This window comes from Culex pipiens, chromosome 3 (assembly GCF_016801865.2).
Source record: "Culex pipiens pallens isolate TS chromosome 3, TS_CPP_V2, whole genome shotgun sequence".
Classification (NCBI taxonomy): Eukaryota; Metazoa; Arthropoda; class Insecta; order Diptera; family Culicidae; genus Culex; species Culex pipiens.
In genome coordinates this window covers 153,930,716-153,953,524 of record NC_068939.1, presented here as the reverse complement: position 1 = coordinate 153,953,524, position 22,809 = coordinate 153,930,716, and the positions used below count along the sequence as shown (strand labels likewise).

At 35.4% G+C, this 22,809-nt stretch overlaps 1 protein-coding gene across 3 annotated transcripts in view; it reads right to left on the bottom strand.

Moving 5' to 3' along the window:
* LOC120416957 (ras association domain-containing protein 8) overlaps positions 1-22,809 on the bottom strand; it is a 158,669-nt gene that overhangs the window by 97,632 nt on the left and 38,228 nt on the right. For all 3 annotated transcript variants that reach the window (XM_039578863.2, XM_039578868.2, XM_039578867.2), the window contains exons 2-3: positions 16,252-16,732; positions 9,049-9,587 (exon numbers count right to left, since the gene is read on the bottom strand). In XM_039578863.2, the coding sequence (XP_039434797.1) occupies positions 9,049-9,587; positions 16,252-16,323 (611 nt within the window). In that variant the 5' untranslated portion in view covers positions 16,324-16,732. The remainder of the gene's footprint in view (positions 1-9,048; positions 9,588-16,251; positions 16,733-22,809) is intronic.

The following is a 22,809-nucleotide window of genomic DNA, read 5'->3' as shown; positions in this document are numbered from 1 at the left end:
CAACTTTGTAAAACATTGTTACACTCTTAAAAATATCCCTGCATAGTTAGAAAAAGCACGAAATTTTAAAATGAAAAATTTTGTTCTAAATGAAAAAATGACCCTTCTGGGTCAATGTAGATTCGAAAAGTACATTAAATTTCCCATAAAATAACATGTTCCAAAATTTTTTACAGTCGAGTAACGGAAAATGAGAGAATTTTTATAACTTTTTTAGTGTTTTTTTCGATGAAAAATACGTTTTTTTCGGAATTCTAAGTACGCCATCAAATCGGGCGTCTAATTTTACATAAAAGTCCCTTTGACACCAAATTTCTATCTCATCACCGTTTCAGGCTGCAAATTATTGAAAAACACCTCTTTTTTCACATGTTCAAAAATGGAAGGGGTCGTACCGCCCCTCCGTCACGAGATATCAAAAAACGGACCTCGGATTCGTGATCAGGGACAAAAGTTCCCCTTAGGACAAAGTTTCACGCAAATCTAAGAGGGGTCGGGGCAACTTTTCCCGATTTCGTGTGAGTTGGTAGAGAATTACCCTAAAAGCTTTATGTTGACTTTCACAGCAACCAAAAAGAATGAGCTGATTTAAAGGTTCTAAGCAGGTTTTATGCCTCGAAAATAAAACCGGATGGCATTGAAAGCCAAATGGCTTTCAATAAGGTTTTATGTAAGTTTTAAGCATTTTTTTAACCCGATGGCAATGTCATGCCTAATGGTTTTATCTCATGCTTCTTTAAAACCAAGGGTATTGTAGCTGTCAATTGCCATTAGGCATGCAAAAAGCTTACTTAAAACCATAAGCTTCTAAAAAATCTTTTAACGTAGCCAAATAGCAATGGTTAAAAATGGCGCTAAACGCGTGGTTTGATTGATTGTGATTGATCGCCACATTGGTACAAAAAGTTGAAAAAGCAATGAATTTTATTAGCATTTGATGAAAACACACATTTATGCTGAATTTCTGACATAATTTGTATAACCATCGACGTTCAAAAATATGTAGACATTTTTTTTTTTCAAAAAAATGCAAAAACAATTTTTTTGAGCATGAGCATGCATGCAAAAACAATTTTTTTTAATAAAACAATTTAATGACAAAACAGTTATTTTTGATGAAGCAAATTGATTTTTTTTGGCTCTATCTCCCCCACATTTATCGATAAAAATTTCACTGCAGCTAAAATCAAGCCAGCAACTGCGCAAAAAAAAGTGAAATTAAAAATCACCAAAAAATTTTAACGTGTATCATTATTTTTAGTGTAGTCTTATCTAAAACTACAACTTTGGCAACCACTACAATTAAAGGCACCAAACAAGTTTCAGTCGGATTAAAAAAAATTAAAAAAAATCGAATGACCGAAATCTCAGAGAATTGCTCAGATGCAAAATGTGATTTTTGGTCATTGAAAAAGTACTACAGTCTGAGTATTGCTGAGTTTGTGATTGTACGATTTCGATGTTATCTTCTAAGTTTCATAAGAAAGTTAAATTTTGTAAGCTTTGTCTTTTTTTATCTATGTCAAAATGATTGATTTTCAAGAATTATAAAACCTATCCTTCAATACACCGTCACCAACAACCAATTCAAAACGAACCAAAATATGTGTGTGTGTGTACCACACATGATAGCGCTGCTTCCGAATGACGCCGGGCCCCACTCAGATTCTCGGAAGGAATTCATTAGAATTCGTGTCACATGAATGTTTCCCATCCTTTCCGGAAGGTTTGACCGCCGCCTCCGAGGGTCGGAAGTACATATTAAATTCATAATTCGTTTAGAGCGGACTTCTATACTGCGACCAAAATCAGCACGTCGCCGGTCGCTCCGAACTCATTCGTTCTGGTTTCCCGGAATACGGTTCCGGGGGGGCAGTTTAAAGTGGCGATAAACTTTGTGGCGATGGGATTTTCATGTTGGACGATGATTTGTGAAATGTGCCGGTTGATTTGGGCACTGATTTCGACTAAATGTTGGAAATATATGCTGAAGGGCTGGCATTCCCAGGGCAAATCATTAGAAAACTTATTCATTGAGGCTACAGAATGATGTGGTGACTGTTTCAAAACTCTCAAGGGTAACATAGAACGGTGCAACAACTGGGGTACGATGATGCAGCAAACCATGATTCAGGGTTCCGCTCTAGGACGATTCTACACAAATCCCGTACACATCACAAGACTCATAAATACAAATGGTAACGATAAATTCCGAAAATCGGACGACATCGAGTCACCGGTTATACATACCAAACAAGTGCTAGCCCCGGAGGAAAGAGCTGATCCGAGTGTTTCTGATTTCCAGCATCCTTTCCTCTTACGGGGGATCGGAAAAGTTTGTCCATGTTTGTTCTTCAGCGTGTGTACGTGTGTGTTCTTGTACCCAACATAAACCTGCTGCTCAGATGCCGCATGAATTGATAATCAGGAAGGAGGGTCTCTTTTTCTTTCTCTATCCCACTCTCCAACCATACGGGTAACCATATAGTCCAGGTCAAGGTTCATGGTCTCCGGCTGGCCTGTCCAGATAATAGTGCGTGGGCGAAGAGAAATGGACTTGGGTGAGGCCGACGAAGGTGTCCATCAATTCACACTCAATGCCACCCTCCGACGATATCCCATCGGGAAAGAAATATGACCCAGGACACTATATCTTGAGACTGAGATTGTATGTGTATCGGTTTGTTTGAATGTATGACTGAAAGAGTTGTCCAAATCCGGGTACATTTCTCCTTAAATTTGACGAATTTTTCTTTCAAACTTAAAAGGTTTAAAGTGGGGTTTTCATGGTCAGATTAAGCTCAAATTCGGATTTACCGGGAGTAGCAACCAAGTGGGTACCCAGATTTGGGCCACCCTAGTGGCTAGTGTAAGTGTAAATCGTTAAATTTTCATTGTTGAATATTGCAAAACTGTTAAAAAAAAAAAAAAAAACAAAAACAAAAACAAAAAGTGTTTTGAAAAAGGTATAATTTCGGAAAAGTATATTATATATCCTTCACAACTCTAACCTTCTCCAAAGCTCACAATTTCTTACTATCGCTGGAAAATCCAACCGTGATATCCTTGAAGAAAAGAAAATCTTCAAAGTGGGAAATCCTGTTCCTTCCCAGCAGGCCAGAAGTGTCGAAAGCGACCGCCAAGAAGGCCCCGGCCATAGCTCGTAATCTTCTATAGTACCTATCGTCGGACCTCAGCGGCGCGTCGATAGCGATACACGCACACACCCACCGAATCATCGTATTTCATTATTGACCGTATCGTATCAAGAAAGAGCCGGTCATTCAATCGCTCTCCCACAGGATCAAAAGCGATAGAGAATGAGAGAAAGATAGAAAAATAAAAATATAAGGAAGGAAAGGATGATAATTGAACAAATAATGTGCTGCCGACACACACACACAGGCTCTAGCTTCATCGTTTTTCATTGATTCGGATGGACGGGACCCATTGCTTTCCAATCATATCCCACTGATTGCCGGGCTCGGGATCATCGAGTTGAAGAAAACGGGAAGGAATTCCCATAGGGCTACGGGTGGGAGAAATCTCCGTGAGGGCCCACGCAGAGTGATTTTGAAGAAAAGGGTAACAAACCGTATTAAATTAAGAAATAAATAAAATGATTATCTAGGCGAGTGCGTGTGTGAGCAAAGTTCGTGAGCTGGTAGTGCGTTGAAATTGGGGTGGTGCTTTGAAAATTACCTTAAAATGTGTTTAAGGTTGATATTTTTCGTAAAAAATCTTCTTTTCAAATGTAAATTATGAATTTTAAAATCTTATAATAATGATTATTTATTTATTTTTTAATGAAAATAAAACAAGTTTCAAGAGTTTTCGAGGTATCACTGAATGAAGCGGATGGGCGAATTGTAAGCGTTAGAAAAAATATATCCATATCTCAGCAATCTATTCAACAACAAAAAAAAACTTTTAAAGAATATTTTGATTAGGACACGGGCTGATTTTTTATTAATTTTTACTTTTTATGCAATATTTAATATTTCCTTCGTTTCTTTAATACATCTTTCAATCATATGAAAATTGAAATATATAAAGCTTAGCTATTCGAGTTTTTTTTTCTGATCCGGAGCATTCCGTACGTTATGTCCACGCATCCTTCCTCCCCTGTAAATTCTGTAGAATGTGATCCGTTCACAGAATCCTCTCTGTGGTTAATGCAACGCAGTAGGCCTGGCCGTATGACGAATGCTGTACAGCTCGGGAATGCTCGAAAATACGATGCAAATATTATTATTGACAAGAATGAACATGGGGCTTAATCTGACAATATGTTCTTAGAAATTGAAAGAAAAAGTAAAAATGATCACTTTCTCCAAGTTCTCTCAATAATTTAAAATTTTATCAATGTCAAATGCCTTAATGAAGTGTTAAAATAGAATGTATGGTATACAGTATGATTTTAATGACGAAAATTGTTCTCGTTCTTAAAAAATATTTTCAGTATTTCAAAACTGAAATTTCAAGAGGGCTAAATCATACATATAAGCTCTTTGAAATGAGTGTCGTGATTTTGAAATCCTATTTTTTTTACAAAAAAAAAAATGAGAAAATTCAAAGAATTTATGTTTTAAAATTGAATATTGAATCTAAAGTTTTTAAGATATCGTCAATTTAAAATTAGACTATTTGGGTAACACTTAGAAATATGTACTTTTCAAAATTTCCATTCGGAACAGTTCGCTACGAAATCGTTATTTTTTTAATTTTTTATTCTTTGATCCGGCTTAAACTTTTTTGGTGCCTTCGGTATGCCCAAACAATTATCCATACAAATGTGGCAGCTGTCGTTACAAAAATGATTCATGGAAATTCAAAAATCTGTATCTTTTGAAGAAATACTTTGATCGAATTGGTGTCTTCAGCAAAATTGTAGGTGTAGATAAGGAATACACTGAAAAAAATCATACACGGTAAAAAATATGTGATTTTTAATTTTACTTTTTATAACTAAAACTTGATTTTCAAAAAACAAGTTTTTTTTTGTTTTCTGATATGTTTTAGAAGACATCAAATTTGTGCATTTATGCTATTTTTTTTTAGAAATTTCCAGAACTGGCCAAAAATCTTTGACCGAGTTATGAATTTTTGAATCAATACTGATTTTAAAAAAATCGAAACATCGGTAGCAAAAATTTTTCAACTTCATTTTCCGATGTTAAATCGAATTTGCAATAGAGCGTCCAATTTCCCGGGGTTACAAAATTCCCGGGAAACGGGAAATTTTCAACAAATTTCCCGGGAAATCCCGGGAATTCCCGGGAAATGTGAACTTTAGCGAAAATTATTTTAATCTTGTATCTGATTGATCTTTTGCAACGAAATTGCATAAACAGCAACTTTAATGGTCAAAATGAGCGTGAGGATCAATTAATGGCTTGACTGCTTGTAAAAAATCCAGCAACTTTGAGAAAATATATGAACTTTCTAATTTTTAAATCTTTCAAATCGTCCCAAATGAAAGAAAATATTATTAGTATTTTTGTTGAAAAGGATTTTTTAAATCAAAGTGTTTGGACAGTGAAAATCTATGCTCAACAATTATAGAATTGCATTTAAATTTGTCTCAGTGACCGTAAAGCTAAAATTAAAAAAAAATAAAAAAAAACAAAAAAAATCAACTTGTGAATATATAAATAATCATTGAATTTACCTTAAAAATCTAATTTCTAGCGTTTTTTAACTTGAAACACAATTTTTTAACTTGAAAATTTGACACGAAGTTGTTTTTTAATGGTTTTTCATGGTTTTATGATATGATTTGAGTTATATGGTATTCAGCCTAATAAATCAATTAGATTAAAATAATTTTGAGAATTTAAAAGTGGTTGAAATTCAACGATATTTTTTCCTATATAACCCTCTTACGCCCTTGGTAGCTCACGTGCTTCATAAATTTATAACTTCAATCTGTAATTTCTCGAATACTTAGAAACAAATTCTTCTCACACAAACCTTTTTTAAAGATTTAATTATATCAGTTCAATTTCCATCCAACATATTCAAGGTAAAAAAAGTCAAACAAATATCAATGTTGATCTTGGCCGGAAGATGTAAATATCTTATTTTTAAATGATTTTACAAAAAAAAACATTAAAAAAGGTTGCCAAAAATAAAATAGTTTATAATCATTCCTTAACAGCGTAAGTTTTGTTGTCCAACATATAAGCAAACAATATTCCTAGTGGTGAATGCTTCAGAAATAAATATTACCTGAATTAAACCTTGACATGAAATTTACAGACAAGCTGATTAGGGGAAATCTACCCATTTTAATCCTAATAAGCGGTCGTGTATGAATGATGCTGGATAATCTAGAGTCTCCCTTGAATTTTACTAAAACCAAGTACACCAACGAGTAGAGCAAGTTTTTGTGAACATTTCTGTTTATTTTCACTTTCACTAAAAGTTATTCTATTTCTTTACCAAGCATTTAACAAAAAAAAATCCCAAGGGTATTCTAATCGAGGCGAATGCATTGGGCCACGCCTATTTTTCTAATATCGGCTTAGTTCTTTTTTCTTCCAACACTCTGTCGAGTGTTGCCATTTGCGCTGACAGTTCAAACGAACACTCACGAAAAGTGGCATTTATAGGGAAAGTTTCCTGGCATCGCTGGCTGTGCTGCTGGTGGTGTTGACGGCCAGCCTTTGTTCTTTTTTGCCTTCGTCTCTCGCTCGGTTTTCTTCAGCCTTCGAGTGGAATGCAAAGTGAAAATTGAAACGTCAAACGACTTGGCGCGTTTGTTTTTTTGATGGCGCTTGCTAATTTATTACATTTTTCGGGATTATTCTTCAAGTGAGTGCCTTACTAATGATCAAAAGAACATGTTGCCGGTAGTTGGAAGCAATTTCATATCTTAAGCGCCGTGAAAAAGTAAGCGAAAGTGAAAAGTTAATTTTGGCGATATTCATTAAGCGTTTGAGGGATTCTCGTGTGTGTCACTGTGTGTGCCAACAAAATGATGAGAAGTGGTCTCGCAAAATACAAATTATGATCAAAAGTGCATTAAATGTGATCTTTTTGGCCAGTAAGTGGCATACATTTGCGTGCTTACTCGAGGCGGTGCTGTTGCTGGTAAGTTTATAGCCCAAATAGTATTTTTGGAGCTTTAATCTAGCATCAAACTCTCCATATGACGAAGATATGTGTTTGATTGGAAAGGGTAGATTTCCCCTAGTTCAATATGAACAGTAGATAAAAATAAATAAAATCAAATCAGGTTAGGTTCTCCAATTATAATTTTTTGTATAATTTCAAAACATGGGTGCCAAAAAGGTAGGAAAATGTATACTTCTGCATGTATTTCGGGAATTCCCGGGAAATTCACAAATTTCCCGGGAAACGGGAAATATTTTTTTCCGGGAAATCCCTGGAATTCCCGGGATTTTTTTTCCCGGGACGGGAAATTGGACGCTCTAATTTGCAATCAAAAAGTACTTTAGTAAAATTTTGATTAAGTGCACCGTTTTCAAGTCATAGCCATTTATAGGTTACTTTTAAAAATATTCGTATTCATTCTTTTAAATAAGTGCCCATGTTTGCCCACTTAAAAAAATATTTTTGAAAAGCTGAGAAAATTCCCTATATTTTGCTTTTTTGAACTTTGTTGATACGACCCTTAGTTGCTGATATATTGCCATGCAAAGGTTAAAACACAGGAAAATTGATGTTTTCCAAGTCTCACCCAAACAACCCACCATTTTCTAACATTGATATCTCAGCAACTAATTGTCCGATTTTCAATGATAAAATATGAAACATTCGTGAAATTTTCTGATCTTTTCGAAAACAATATTTATTTTCTTAAATCAAGACTAACATTTGAAAAGTTCCAATCATTCAACATTACGTCCTTTTGAAATGTTGGTCATGATTAAAAAAAATCAAAATATTGTTTTCAGAAAGAGTTGAAAAATGTGTCTGACCGGTTTTTCCAATTTTTGAAAAATAGTTTTGTCAAAAAACTACGAAATGTTTTTGTGGCATATTTGTAAAATTTTAAAAGTCAATTTGCTCGATACATTTTACCAGAATATAGCTCAAAATTTGTCACTTAAGACCACTAAAACATACCAAAAATGAAAAAAGGGCAAGAGCAGGGTTTCTGAAAAGCGAATTATGAAAAATAAATTGATAAAATTTTTAAATAAAATTGCGGACTTTTTTCCTTGTGCCCATTTTTTATCAGTCCTAACTTCCTAAATTTATAAAATTCTTTTTTGGACTTTGTGGTCGAATTCAGAATTAGAACATTAAAACTTTTTATGTTTTAAGTTATGAAGATATTTATTGTGAACTTCTTTTGATTAGCGTGTAAAAAATCAAGCAAAAAAAAATATAATGTGAAGTAAGCCTTATTTTTACACTTTTTTGTACAAAATTATAGAGGTTTATAAATCTATTATTAATTTATTTTGAATTTCTGAAGCATCCAATGACCAATCGTTTCCGCGCATCAAATTTAATCAGCTCTCGGTGCAAATTTGACACGAGGGTCATACTTTGACAACCAATAAAGTGAAATCCATTTACTTTTTTATGTATACAGTCCAGTCACGATAATTCGAAGTCTTGCTGCAAATTGATTTGGAAATTTCAAACCCAGGATTGATGCAGGATATCGGACAAAAAGCGGTGATGAAATATTTAGAAAATGTATTTGGTAAAGTAACAAGCAAAGCAACATCTCAAACTTGATTTCAATTTGGTCACAGAACTCGAATTTTATGTTTCCAAAACATTTTTTCCTTGGACACCTTCGGATAATTGAGTTTGGACTGTACCAGGAAATTTCCTTCAAAAAATACAAAAAATGAAAACGGTGCCGACTAATTCAATTAATTTCCTAAATCTACAAAGATTCCAATCAAAAATGTTCAACCTAGTTTAAGCCTCAGCTGCCCTCCGCAGCTTACTTTTAAAAACTTCTGCGAACCACTCTACCCATCTCAACCAAGAAAAAAAAACAACCTAAAATCCCCAATCAATGCCCCGTCCCGTGAAATGAAATCAATCACGATGACTCACCCTGAGTTGAGACTCTTTCGCGTCTCCTTGCCCCGGTCCAGCAGCAACGAGTTGGTGATCAGCTCCGCTGGAGGTTGCTGCTGCTGCTGCTGCTGTTGCTTCCCGTAGCTGGGATCACTTCCGCTGTTTTTGAGGTTATTACTTTGCACCAGCTTGCTCTTGACATCCGCGTCCACGTTGCCGTTCAGCTGGTTGAGCTTTTGCTGTTGCCGCAGCAGCTGCTGCTGGGACTGGGGGTGGTTTTGATTCTGGAGTTGTTGTTGAAGCTGCTGCTGCGGCTGATTCGTGGGAGGACTGCCGTTTGGCTGCGGGTTGTTATTGTTGTTCTGCTGCTGCTGTTGCTGCGTAGTCTGACCATCCTTTTTCTGCTCGGACCGCTGCAGGATGAATTGGACATCGCTCGAGTACTCGCCCCACTTCATCAGAATCTTGAGCGGGTTCTCGTGGGGTGCCAGCAGCCGCTCGTTGTTGCGCCACCGTTCGATGAGGGTGAAGCGGCCCGTTTTGCCGGTGGCATGGGCTAGCGCAAATACCACGTCCTAGATTCCACAGCAGGAAACCCCCGGTGGGCGGATGTCGTCGGGCGGTGGCGGACGTGGTGAAAGGAAGCAGATTCCGGTGCCAAAGGAAAGGGAAAAAAATAAATGGAAGGAAAAAGTGAGCATTATCAGTCGGTGAAATGGAAAGATGATTTATGACCCTCGTCACCGCTGCCGGGGGAGGCACCGGGTTTGTCGGTGCGAACAGGTACTCGAAGGTGCACAGTGGGAATTTTCTAAGATATGCAATCCTTGAATATTTTTGAGACATCTTGTTGCATAATTGAGTAGATAGAAAGTAATCTTGTTTCAATTCAATCCAGCCTCAAAAATGTTGGAATAACATTTTAAACTTCCACAAGTAAAAACGAAATCAATCTTTTCTACTCATGCTCAAGCTGATCAGCAAAACATAGGAATGTACACGGAGAAAAAAGAGTTTCTAAAATCGTGAACAAGCGTTCATGAAAATGGGAACCACGAACAAAGTGTTCAAATCTCATGGTACGTTTTTCAAAATGCGATTTTTGCATCGAAGTTTACAAACAGTGTTAGAACTTCAGCAATTATCTGACCAGAAATTACCTTAACACTTTTCTGGTATTTTAAAAAATATCGTAATGCAGACAGATTTTGTTTCAGAAAATGGGCAATATTACCTCAAACATTGTATAAATAAACGTCTTTTAAATATGTAATTGCACTACTTCCACAATTATTGCAATAATACTACATTGAAATGCCTCAACATTCCAAAATTAAACTTTTTTATTGTGCATTCTAACTCATGAAAAATCACAAAGAATCTTTTGAAGCCAACTTCATTCCAAAGAAAACATTGGATATGGGTCATTCCACCCGAAGCGGAACAGCACTTGAAAATTACCATCTCCGATTCTGCTCAAATTTGGCAGAGCTGTTGAGACTATCAAAACATGCAAAAATCCCGAATTTCATCCAAATCGGACCACCCCCTCCATTTTTGTACCCTCCCAAAAAATCGACTTTTTGGTGATTTTTGAGCAAAACCCCTATCTTCAAACGACGATAACTCAGGAACCGCAAATCATAGAGGGTCGGTCTTAGACTCAATTTTGAAGGAAATTGGACGTAGAATCCATTTCCGTGGTCAAAATTTAGATTAAAATATGTTTTCTACCTGTAGTGCGCAATTGAAAACTTTAAATGGCCGTATCTCAAAACAGCCCTATTTATTTTTTAAATTTGACCTCACCATCGTATTCCCCGGCCAATTTTACATAAGAATCACTTATCGACAGAAAGGAATATGTTTCGTTCCAGAGATATCGAATTTTAAAGTTTTGAGTATTTGAGATTACCTAAATTAGCTACACTCGCCGCATATGCTAGAAGCACTTGGGCGCGTTGATCAATAATTACTACCTGGTGTTCTGTATGATGAATTATTTTTATTTTTTTATACGATTTTGAGATAATTAATCCCTTGAACAATCTTTTTTTTTGTTTAAGAATTATTTATTGGGTAATTTTAAATGCATTGTTTTTGCTGATCTCAGTGTCTTTGAACCATATTAAGTAAATTTTTTTTTGGGTAATTTTAAATGCATTGTTTTTGCTGATCTCAGTGTCTTTGAACCATATTAAGTAAATTTTTTTTTTTGCAAATGTTACAGCGTTTTTACAATATAATTTTATCATTTTCATATCATTAAGAAAAATATGAAAATAATATAATTTCATATTTTTCCTAATTCCTAATTTCTTCTTTTATTTAAAGCAAGAATAAATGTAGAGCTGGCTGTAGTAGATGAAATAATTCCAACCATCGTATTCCCCGGCCAATTTTACATAAGAATCACTTATCGACAGAAAGGAATATGTTTCGTTCCAGAGATATCGAATTTTAAAGTTTTGAGTATTTGAGATTACCTAAATTAGCTACACTCGCCGCATATGCTAGAAGCACTTGGGCGCGTTGATCAATAATTACTACCTGGTGTTCTGTATGATGAATTATTTTTATTTTTTTATACGATTTTGAGATAATTAATCCCTTGAACAATCTTTTTTTTTGTTTAAGAATTATTTATTGGGTAATTTTAAATGCATTGTTTTTGCTGATCTCAGTGTCTTTGAACCATATTAAGTAAATTTTTTTTGGGTAATTTTAAATGCATTGTTTTTGCTGATCTCAGTGTCTTTGAACCATATTAAGTAAATTTTTTTTTTTTGCAAATGTTACAGCGTTTTTACAATATAATTTTATCATTTTCATATCATTAAGAAAAATATGAAAATAATATAATTTCATATTTTTCCTAATTCCTAATTTCTTCTTTTATTTAAAGCAAGAATAAATGTAGAGCTGGCTGTAGTAGATGAAATAATTCTCATGGGTTGCCATGTGCGGTAGCGAAATAGTGCCATTCAGCAAAAACTTCAAAATCTGCCATACGGTTTGAAAGATTGATCATATAAAACCGATTTTTTATATTGTGAGCCAGTTTCATCTGAATAATTGATATTTTTTTTTTAATTCTGATACATTTAATTTCAAAAACAAAAACATATTTTTCTGATATATGTGGACACAGTTGCATCGTCTTCCAAGATTTCGAAATGATTGACAAACAAAAAAAAAATCAAAAACAAGAAACTAAAAAATTTGATCTTAATCAGATCATAAATCAAATTAATCTTTGTGATTTTCTCACATTTTTCAGTTTTATACTTTGGCGTCATCCATAAAGTATGTCACGCTCTAGGGGGGGAGGGAGTGTCTGAGCAAGTGTGACATTGAGTGTTTTAAGTATAGGAAAAGTGTGACAAAGGGGAGGAGGGGGGTAAATTTTGGCTGATTTTAGCGTGACGTACTTTATGGATGAAGCCTTTCTTTTTTTTCCAGAAATCCTCCTCCTTAATCATGCTTCACGAGAGTTTAATTCATGTTAATTCATAATTTTTAACACGATAATGTATCGTACACTTTTTCTTAAGAAGTGTTACTTACAAGATCAATTGCAATTTCCTGCTAGCTCTGTGTGAATTCCATTCTGCCCTGTATTGCGTGTCATTCTTGCTCTGTCCTGTGGGCTAGCACATAAATGCACCGTATACTTTTTTTTAATTTAAGATTATACAGCAGTTTCCTACTAATTAACTAATGATTATTTGGGATGAAATCTTATTTCAATAAATAAACAGGTAGCAGTTATTGATCAACGCGCCCGAGTGCTTCTAGCATATGCGGCGAGTGTAGCTAATTTAGGTAATCACAAATACTCAAAACTTTAAAATTCGATATCTCTGGAACGAAACATATTCATTTCTGTCGATAAGTGATTCTTATGTAAAATTGGCCGGGGAATACGATGGTGAGGTCAAATTTAAAAAATAAATAGGGCTGTTTTGAGATACGGCCATTTAAAGTTTTCAATTGCGCACTACAGGTAGAAAACATATTTTAATCTAAATTTTGACCACGGAAATGGATTCTACGTCCAATTTCCTTCAAAATTGAGTCTAAGACCGACCCTCTATGATTTGCGGTTCCTGAGTTATCGTCGTTTGAAGATAGGGGTTTTGCTCAAAAATCACCAAAAAGTCGATTTTTTGGGAGGGTACAAAAATGGAGGGGGTGGTCCGATTTGGATGAAATTCGGGATTTTTGCATGTTTTGATAGTCTCAACAGCTCTGCCAAATTTGAGCAGAATCGGAGATGGTAATTTTCAAATTTGCATTTTTTCTTGCACACTTCAGGTGGAATGACCCATATAAGAAATGTTCTTCTTTCATAATCTTCAGTCTTCACATTAAATACAAACTTTGGCACATTAACAACAAATCATACCTCTAAATACTTAACAATCCAACAGTTCAGGGTGACCACTCAAATCCCATTTTCAAATTTCCAACTTTTTCCCGCCATTTCCAGGAACTTAAATAATATGCATTTCTTATCTAAATAATTGTTTCAAACAAAAAACTTTTATAATAGTGTCAATGTCAACCCAAAATAACAAAAAGTACAATTATTTAAAATAACCTAACTATTAAAAACATTCACAAAAAAATTTATAAAAATACTTCAAAAATTTAAGCACTCATTATTTTGATTCAAATTCAAACGAGAGTAGAAACATAAAAAAATAGTCTTTGAAAAATTACTGAAAGCTTACCAATTTTTAAAATATTAATGTTTGTTTTTATAATTGATAAACATATAGTTTTTGAAACTTCGTTTCAACTGAAAATGGCAAGTAGTTAAAGATAACTGAATTTAAAATTTTACTTTTAATGTTATTTTATTTTAAATCAAAGAGCTTAAATCACGACTTCTGTTAGTACTCTTTCATAGAATTTAGAAAAAAAAACATATAAAAATTAGTTTGAAAAATGTTTTTTCCTGGTTCGCATTTCAATATTGTTATTTTTAACATTAGTTTTTTGAATCAATGTTGATTTTTCTGGTTGTCAGTATTTAACTCAAATTTAACTGCTTTAATTTTTTTTCGATGAAAAATTCTTTGTGTTACCACTTATTTTAAGCAAAATGTTCTAAAAGACAAATTATTTAAACATGTTTGAAATAAAGTCGGTCTGATGTTTGTGACAGCTCATATTATGGTACAGGAGTAGTGGGGAAAGGCGGGCTTAAATCCAGAAATTCTCTGGACGTAATATATGAACAAACCCTAACTCATAATTTAATGGATATTATTTGAAATTTCAATATTTTTTTCATGTTTTCCAAACGTAAAAAAATGTTTGGCATTTTTTCAGTTAGAAAGAATAACAATCGGATTTTAGTTTAAATGTCAATCAATGTGACAAAATTTAACAGAACCATAACTTAAAGCTGGCCACAATCTTTAAAATTGGGCTCTATTTTTAATTTAGGTTTCGTTAAAAATATTGTTGTTTTTAAATTAGTTCGATAAACAAACATTTATAAACAAATCTTTTAATTCACAAAAATCTGTGTCAAATGCATTCAATATTTAATAAGGTTTTAATGTCCTAAAAGGGGGGTCTCGTGGCGCAGGGGTAGCGGCTTCGGCTGCCGATCCCGATGATGCTATGAGACGCGGGTTCGATTCCCGCCTTATCCACTGAGCTTCTATCGGATGGTGAAGTAAAACGTCGGTCCCGGTTTCTCCTGTCTCGTCAGAGGCGCTGGAGCAGAAATCCCACGTTAGAGGAAGGCCATGCCCCGGGGGGCGTAGTGCCAATAGTTTCGTTTTTAATGTCCTAAAAAGCCTTTTCAATCTCAAAAAAAAAAAAAAAAAATATTCGCTCTACAGCATTGCCTTGGCGTTCTCGATTGCGAGATTCCTACTCAAAACTAGGCGTCCGAAGGATTGATTGTTGAGGCAATTGCAAACCTCTTTTTACACCTTGGTTTCCATCCACCCCGGGATTCGAACTGACGACATTTGGATTGTTAGTCCAACTGCCTACCAGCGACTCCACCGAGGCAGGACCCAGGGAGACGACTCTTACACCTGGATTGAGCTTACGACCTAACCCTCTAGGTTAGACCGGGGCCAACATATACTTCCCCATCCGACGGAAGGCGTGGTCAGACAAATCTCGTCTCGAAAAATGCCACCGGGACCGTATGGGATCGAACCCAAGCCGACTGTGTGAGAGGCAACCACGCTTACCCCTACTCCACGGGTTCCGGCCATCAATCTCAAATGGATTGAAATAATGAAGGGAACTTTAAATTAAAGCTAAATTACCAAAGAAGGATTGAGTGAATTTAAGTTGAAACTAAATAGTGCAAAATTATTCAAAATTTAGAAAATAAAATTCAAGCATGTACTCTTTAACAACACATCACAAATTTCCCCCTTTTTCTGATTTTTGATGGATTTTGGTGAAATCTCGACTTATTTCCGACTTTCCCGATTTCCCGAATTGAGTGGCCACCCTGCTAACAATATGTGATTTCCGAGTGATTTATACTATCAAGTAACTGTTTTCCAACATTCACAGTAAAAATAAAACATGGTAAAATTACATCTAAAAAGGGGTACATCTTTTATGTCAGAAAAAATCTTTAATTTCACCTCTAATAATGTGTAAATTTACATCTGACAGACGCTAGGAAAAAATATCCGTAATCCTAAAAAAATATCAAACCGGCGATAGTTATATCAAGCTTGCTAAGTCCACGCCCCAACCCACAGTTTTCACAGCGGCGAGTTGGCCGTGTGGGTTGGGGCGTGGACTTAGTAAGCCGGTTTGATATTTTTTTAGGATTACGGATTGACTTAAAATTAAAAAAATATGAATTTTGACCAGAGTCCGTTTTTTTCATAAAATCGACCACTCAGGTTGATCCGTAAAACTTTCTGGCATTTTTTCTTGTTAAAATAACTTAGTGAGTTGTGTTCAAAAGGATTGATGTAATTTATACAAGTTTCTATGAATTTGCACGTGATAATTTATGCAATTGTGGTCAAAAAGGATATCTATTTTTTAGACACAATTTAGAGACGAGTCACTAAAACTATACTTTGATGTTGAAAAATAATACCATCCTCTAAGACCTTGAAAATTCCTAAAACTTCCCACTGTGTCACCCGAAGGGCAAAGGGCATAGACCGTACTTCCGCACAAAGTACGATTCACCTTTTCGCGGAACGGAAAGACATTGAGAGCGATAATAGCTACCTGACAAGTGGTGACTTCCGTCACTCCGCAAACAATACGCTGTATTCCTTCGACCCATACTTTCAATTCCATCGTCGCCGACCCCTCCGTCACGTGGGGACCACGTGGGTATCTGGCTGGGCGCTACGTGGGCCAGTTCCGTGGGAAGGTGCCCCACGTCCTTGCTCCCACTTTTGCTTCTCGCTTTCTTCCGCTGCACTCGGGAAATTCTGGTTCTGGAAAAATACCTGAGCTGGCACTAATATTGCCGGTATTTCCAGGCTTTCTTCCCATTCACTGCACGCCCGTTGACGTTGTCATAATACTCACTGGCACACGGACACACACCCATCGGGGGACAGGCGCACACACACACACACTCAACACACTAGCGCCAGCTATGGATCACTTCTTGGGCATCATCATGCCCGGCCACCGCAAACGGGATTCTTCCACTTCCCAGCTCTTATTGAACAGCACTTTTCCCCTTGTTGAGAAATACCTGTGGAAGAAAGCGAAGGTAATCAGTTATTCTCTGCGTTATAGATATGTATAGGGCAGTAAGTGATATTCCAAGTTACAACAAGGTGGCTTTCTGGTTGGAGTCTTCAGGAGGACGTTCAGAATTGAGAAGGGTTTTGTAGACTGTTGCACTCAGTTGCTTGAAATTGGTCGATTGAAATTTTATCAAAAAAGCGAAGCATATTTTCACAATTTTTCATGCAACTGAGCGTACCAAAACCCCTCAACGCCACTTGGGACACCTCTTCTCCGGGCTTGTCAAGTGGTTCTGTCTGAGGAAAAGATGAGCCTTCTCTGCGTTGGACCTCTCGATTGGTTGGCTGGTCATCAAGATTACACCTGAAGGCCCTCCAGTGATTTCAACTTACAGGTAATCGGATAATTTTCTCTCAAAGCAACTTTTTCAACTAGCTCGAAGGTGAAGTATAAATGTCGGATAAATTCCAGTCACAGAATACATAATGTAACCAAGTAGTACCGCGCACACTTCAGAGAGTCACGAACCACGCCGAGGGAGGGGAGTAAAACTCGCGGGAAAACGCAGCGAAAAAAAACATAATTAGTTTAATTGTTACAGTCAGCGGAAAATTCATCTTGAGCAGAAAGAAAGAAAAAGAAAGCGGAAAACCCGAGTCAAGCTGAACACAAAAAAGAGGAAAACCCAAGCGGGGAAAAACCCCATTGTTCGTATTGTGTGTCACGAAGAAGTTTCCCTGGAATTGCTTGTCAGCTGCACACGCAAAAAGGAGACACGAGCGAGCGCGCTGGGGCAGGACAAGAAATACGAGTCCCCCGACAGTGGTGGAGGTTGATATCCTCGAGGGGACTTTCGAGAGACGGAATTCAATTGGAATATGGTCGCGGTGGCAGATGCTGCACAATGTCCGGGGGAGACAAATTAGAGTGCGCTGCTTTGGTGGGGGATGCTTTACTTAATCTGAAGAGTTTTTTTATTTGTTTAGTGGAAGAGGATCCTTTTGGAGTTTTGAAATTAATCTAGTTTTTGATGAACATCGATCAAAGACTCATATTTGCGGTTGCTATTTGCTATTCGTGTTGTAGAATTTTGCAAATTGCTTATTTTTTTTCAATTTGTATGAAGTTTTGTTCATTGATTCCTAATGTCTTACTAATCCAAAATCCAATCGACGCTGTTGTGCTACTTTGTCCCACACCGATTTTTGACGTTCCGAGAAAACGCGTTTTACTGTTTAAGTACGAATAAACATAAAACTGAGCACGCAATGTAAACAATAACAAATACATTTTGCTTGGTTGACCATTCTGTGCATTGTTCCGAAGTTTCTGACGTGAAATGCCTTTGGCCAGTTGTCGCACTTACATCAATTTTCAGGCTGTGTCAAGATAGCTCGACAAGATTGAAACATCTTTCATATGAAAATAACAAAAATGCACGGAGTTTTTTTCGGTTTTTATTGAATATCTCAGGATTAAGATCGAATTTTTGGGGATTTGTTAAGGTTACAAGGCAATGCATTGAAAGCTGCGCAAAATAGCGTTCTTAACTCTTTTTGGACGAAAATGCACTTGCGACAAGGTAGTACGACAGCGAGGATATCATCTTATTGAGCCATTTGAAATGTATTCGTGATTTCAAAAATCTGAAAACATTTTTTTTAGTTAAAAAAATTTTACACAGTTTTCCATAAACCACGTGGACACTTTTTTTAAATCTCAGAACTCCCCACTCTCCCTTCTCCATCGAGGACAATTTTGATACAAAACATTTTTTTTGTATGGAGCGTGGACAATCGCATACCAGCCTCGAAACGACGCTTTGCACTTTCGGCAAATGCGCGCTTTTAAATCCAGCCGGACCCTAAGATGACAGTTTTCGTGAGTTGCGCGTATTCACCAACAGATGGCCAGTGAGCCACGTCAGAGTCCGCCCATTGAATACGCAACTTAAAATTTGCATGAGATTCTTTGTTTTCGTGACGGCTTTGGCGGCACGCTCACTTCAACTGTTCTAGACTAATATTTGAACGTGGCGTATCTCTAAACAAGTTTTTCATGAAAATGATTCCAGACTGTTTATTTTGTCGTTTTAAACCGAAACAAGGCAGAAACTATATTTATTCAAACTATTCGCCATTTTCAAAAGTTTGGCTAGATAATATCAAAGGCCGCCATCTTAGGCCCACAGAGCTATCTACGTGCGCATGTATTGCGTGTACGTACACGATGGATTTTTAGGTTAAAATTTGTGGTCGCCAGCAAAAACAAATGGTAAGCTAGTGTGCGTGAGATCGGGCTTAGATAACTCTACTGGGCCCACAAAAAGAGGTACGCTCAGTTTGTATGGGAGCTGTCAACATGCTCCCGGGCTGGTTAAATCCCATACTGCACGATTTGTTTTTGTTGATCTTCCTCTTCGAACTGCAAGGCATTGTTGCCGGATATGTTTCTTGTTGCACCAAAAGTGCACAAAATCGCTGGCAACAGTGTCTTCTGCACATTCTGAAATGCCGCGTGGCGTGTACTTTTGAGAGAAACGGACAATATTTGATTTTTCTAACGAGTTGAACGAGCTGGCCCACATCACACTAATACAACTGCAAGAGCGAAGCCGCCGCGATAAACTGTCAAACCCTTTACCAAGCGGCGTAGAAAACAAAAATCGCGAAAAAACTCTACATATTCCCAAATTTGCAGGAAATCTTCTCTTTCCACATGCAAATCTACACATTGTAAAATGTTTTCCCTACTTTCCACGCGATTTTTTATAAAAACAACCGATTAAACAATTCAAATTTCGCGGACCGCAAACCGACAGCCCCTCCACCTAAGGTGTCCACTTTATCAAAAATAAACAAAAAAAATCGATTTAAAATTAAATTTTAAATTTAAAAATGTATATTTGATTTTGTTTTTTTTTTGTGTGCATAATCGATTTCGACTTTTCATATTTCTTACTAAAGAAAAGTAAAGGTTCAATTTTTACTTGGACATCACTTGCAGAGCGGCCACTCATATCCAATTTGTGTATTACAAACTTTTTCTCAAACTCAAATAAATGGAATGATTTCAAATTGAATACTGTTTTGAGTAAGGCAACATCAACCAACATTTTTTTTTTAAATAAATAAAAGAATGGTTAAAAGCTTCAAATAATATGACTATGAATATTAATATTTATTTATTTTTTTGTTCAAGAAATGTTTCATTCATTCAATTTAATTTGGACTTATTGAATTCAGGTGAAACTTCTAATTTTAAATTTAGTGGACTTTGATGTTTAATTATACACATCAATGTTGATTCTTTTAACTTGTTAGTTTTTGAACATTTTCAATTTTATTTCAAAATATCTATTTTGTCATAAGACGACAAAACAATTTTAACTTTGAAATGCGAATGACAAACTAGATGAGCAATTCTCTACGAAATCGGTAATTTTTTAGAATTTTAATTTTTGTATTTTTTATTCGTATATAACTTTTTTGGTGCCTTCGGTATGCCCAAAAAATCCATTTTGCATAATTAGTTTGTCCATATAATTTTCCATACAAATTTGGCAGCTGTCCATATAAAAATGATGTATGAAAATTCAAAAATCTGTAACTTTTGAAGGATTTTTTTGATCGATTTGGTGTCTTCGGCAAAGTTGTAGGTATGCATAAGGACTACACTGAAAAAAATGATACACGGTAAAAAAAATCTTGGTGATTTCACTAAAACTTGATTTGCTAAAAAAACTATTTTTATTTTTTGATATGTTCTAGGGGACATATATTGCCAACTTTTTAGAAATTTTCAAATACTGATTTTTTCAAAAAATCGAAATTTTGTTCGCAAAAATTTTCAACTTTATTTTTCGATGAAAAATCAAATTTGCAATCAAAAAGTACTTAAGTGAAATTTTGTATAAAGTACACCGTTTTCAAATTTAAGCCATTTTTGGTTAACCTTTTTTTGAAAATAGTCGCGATTTTTTATTTTTTTTAAATCAGTGCGCAAGCCCACTTCTGAAAAATATGTTTGAAAAGCTTAGAAAATTCTCTAAATTTTGCTTTTATGAACTTTGTTGATACCTACGACTTTTAGTTACTGAGATATTGGCATGCAAGTGTTTAATTTTCAGTTCAATTCATTTTATTTACCGAAATAACAATTTTACAATTTGTGTGAATAACTGGTTCATAGAGATTTGGTGTTCCTTGCAACTATTTCCTTTTCAATAACCTTTTGGTAACAGAAGGTTCTTCAAATGCAATTAAACAAAAACTAGGGAAAATTTGGCCAAAAAACCTAGTGAGATCGAAACTTGGGGTTTCTTAAAACTAATATCACAGACGAGTGGTGGGGTTGAGTTCCGCTTCATTAAAGGGGAAGGATAGCTTCAATCAGTGGGTTGTTCGACATCTGGCAGCTGGTCCGGAACTTCTGGAACAAGCGATCGATAAACTGGTCGATCGTCTCCAGTTCGGCAAGCTGGTGGAGATCATCGGTGGGGTGCCACGGATCGAGGTTGTAGATCATCTTCAGCAATTTGTTCTGCATCCTTTGGAGCTTTTTTGCGGTGGGTAGCTGCGCAGGTTTTCCACGTTGGATGCAAGTGTTTAAAAACAGGAAAAATCATGTTTTCTAAGTCTCACCCAAACAAAATTTGGAAAATTTCATGAAAATTTCATGTTTTAACATTGTAAATCGGACCATTAGTTTATGAGATATCGACATTAGAAAAATGGTGGGTTGTTTGGGTGAGACTTAGCAAAAATCAATTTTTCTGTTTTTAAACACTTGCATGGCAATATCTCAGCAACCAAGGGTCATATCAACAAAGTTCAAACAAGCAAAATGTAGAATTTTTTTTTCAAGTGTGGGCAAACATGTGCACAAAGTTAAAAAATGAAAAACAGCGACTTTTTTCAAAAAAGTTACTTCAAAATGGCTTTAACTTGAAAACAGTGCACTTTATCAAAATTTCACTGGAATACTTTTTGATCGCAAATTTAATTTACATTGAAAAATGAAGTTGAAACATTTTTGCGATCAATATTTCGATTTTTTTAAATCAGTATTGATTCAAAAAAATCATGACTCGGTCAATATTCTTTTGCACAACCTGGAAATTTCTGAAAAGTTGGCATTTGATATGCTCTAAAACATATCAAAAAATAAAAATAATTTAAAATAGTATTTTTTTTTTTGCAAATCAAGTTTTAGTGACAAAAAGTTAAGTAAAAAATCATCAACAGAAGATACGAAAGATACAGATTTTTGAATTTTCATACATCGTTTTTGTATGGAAAGCTGCCAAATTTGTATGGAAAATTATATGGACAAACTAATGATGCAAAATGGCTTCTTTGGGCATACCGAAGGCACCAAAAAAGTTTCAGTCGGATAAAAAAATACAAAAAAAAAATCGGAGGACCAAAATCTGAGAGAACTGCTCGTATATATTTTTAATTGATTTTTGACAGACTTTCTTGTCAAATAATTCAAATTACTATCTTTTTCTAAATTTACAGTTTTCTCATAGAAAAATTAAACAAATATTGGAATGTTGTTCACCAAAATGTTGGAAATAATTTTTCTTATCCGAATCCGCCATATGTTTTACAAAATTGATGATTTTGAAGGTAAAAACACAATTTATTGAAAAATCATTGGTTTACGCTATTTGTTAATGGGTGGCAGCAAGTTTTTTTTGCTTTGCTGAAAATTCTCTATCCGGGAGCAAAAAAAAATTTTATAAAAATAGAAGTCCAGTCACCTGAAAACAATAAGAAATGGATTTTTTGAGTTTAAAATTTTATTCAGCAAAAATCAAGAAAATATTTTTTTCGAACAGATCGGAAATATTCACGAATGTTTCATGATTTAACATTGAAAATCGGACAATAGTATACTGAGATATCGATATTAGAAAATGGTGGGTTGTTTCGGTGAGACTAAGAAAACATCAATTTTCCTGGTTTTGAATCTTTGCATGGCAATATTTCAGCAATTAAGAGTCGTATCAACAAAGTTTGATTTTTTATGGAATTTCGTTGCACAGTAATGCAAAAAGTTTTTTTTATGAATGTT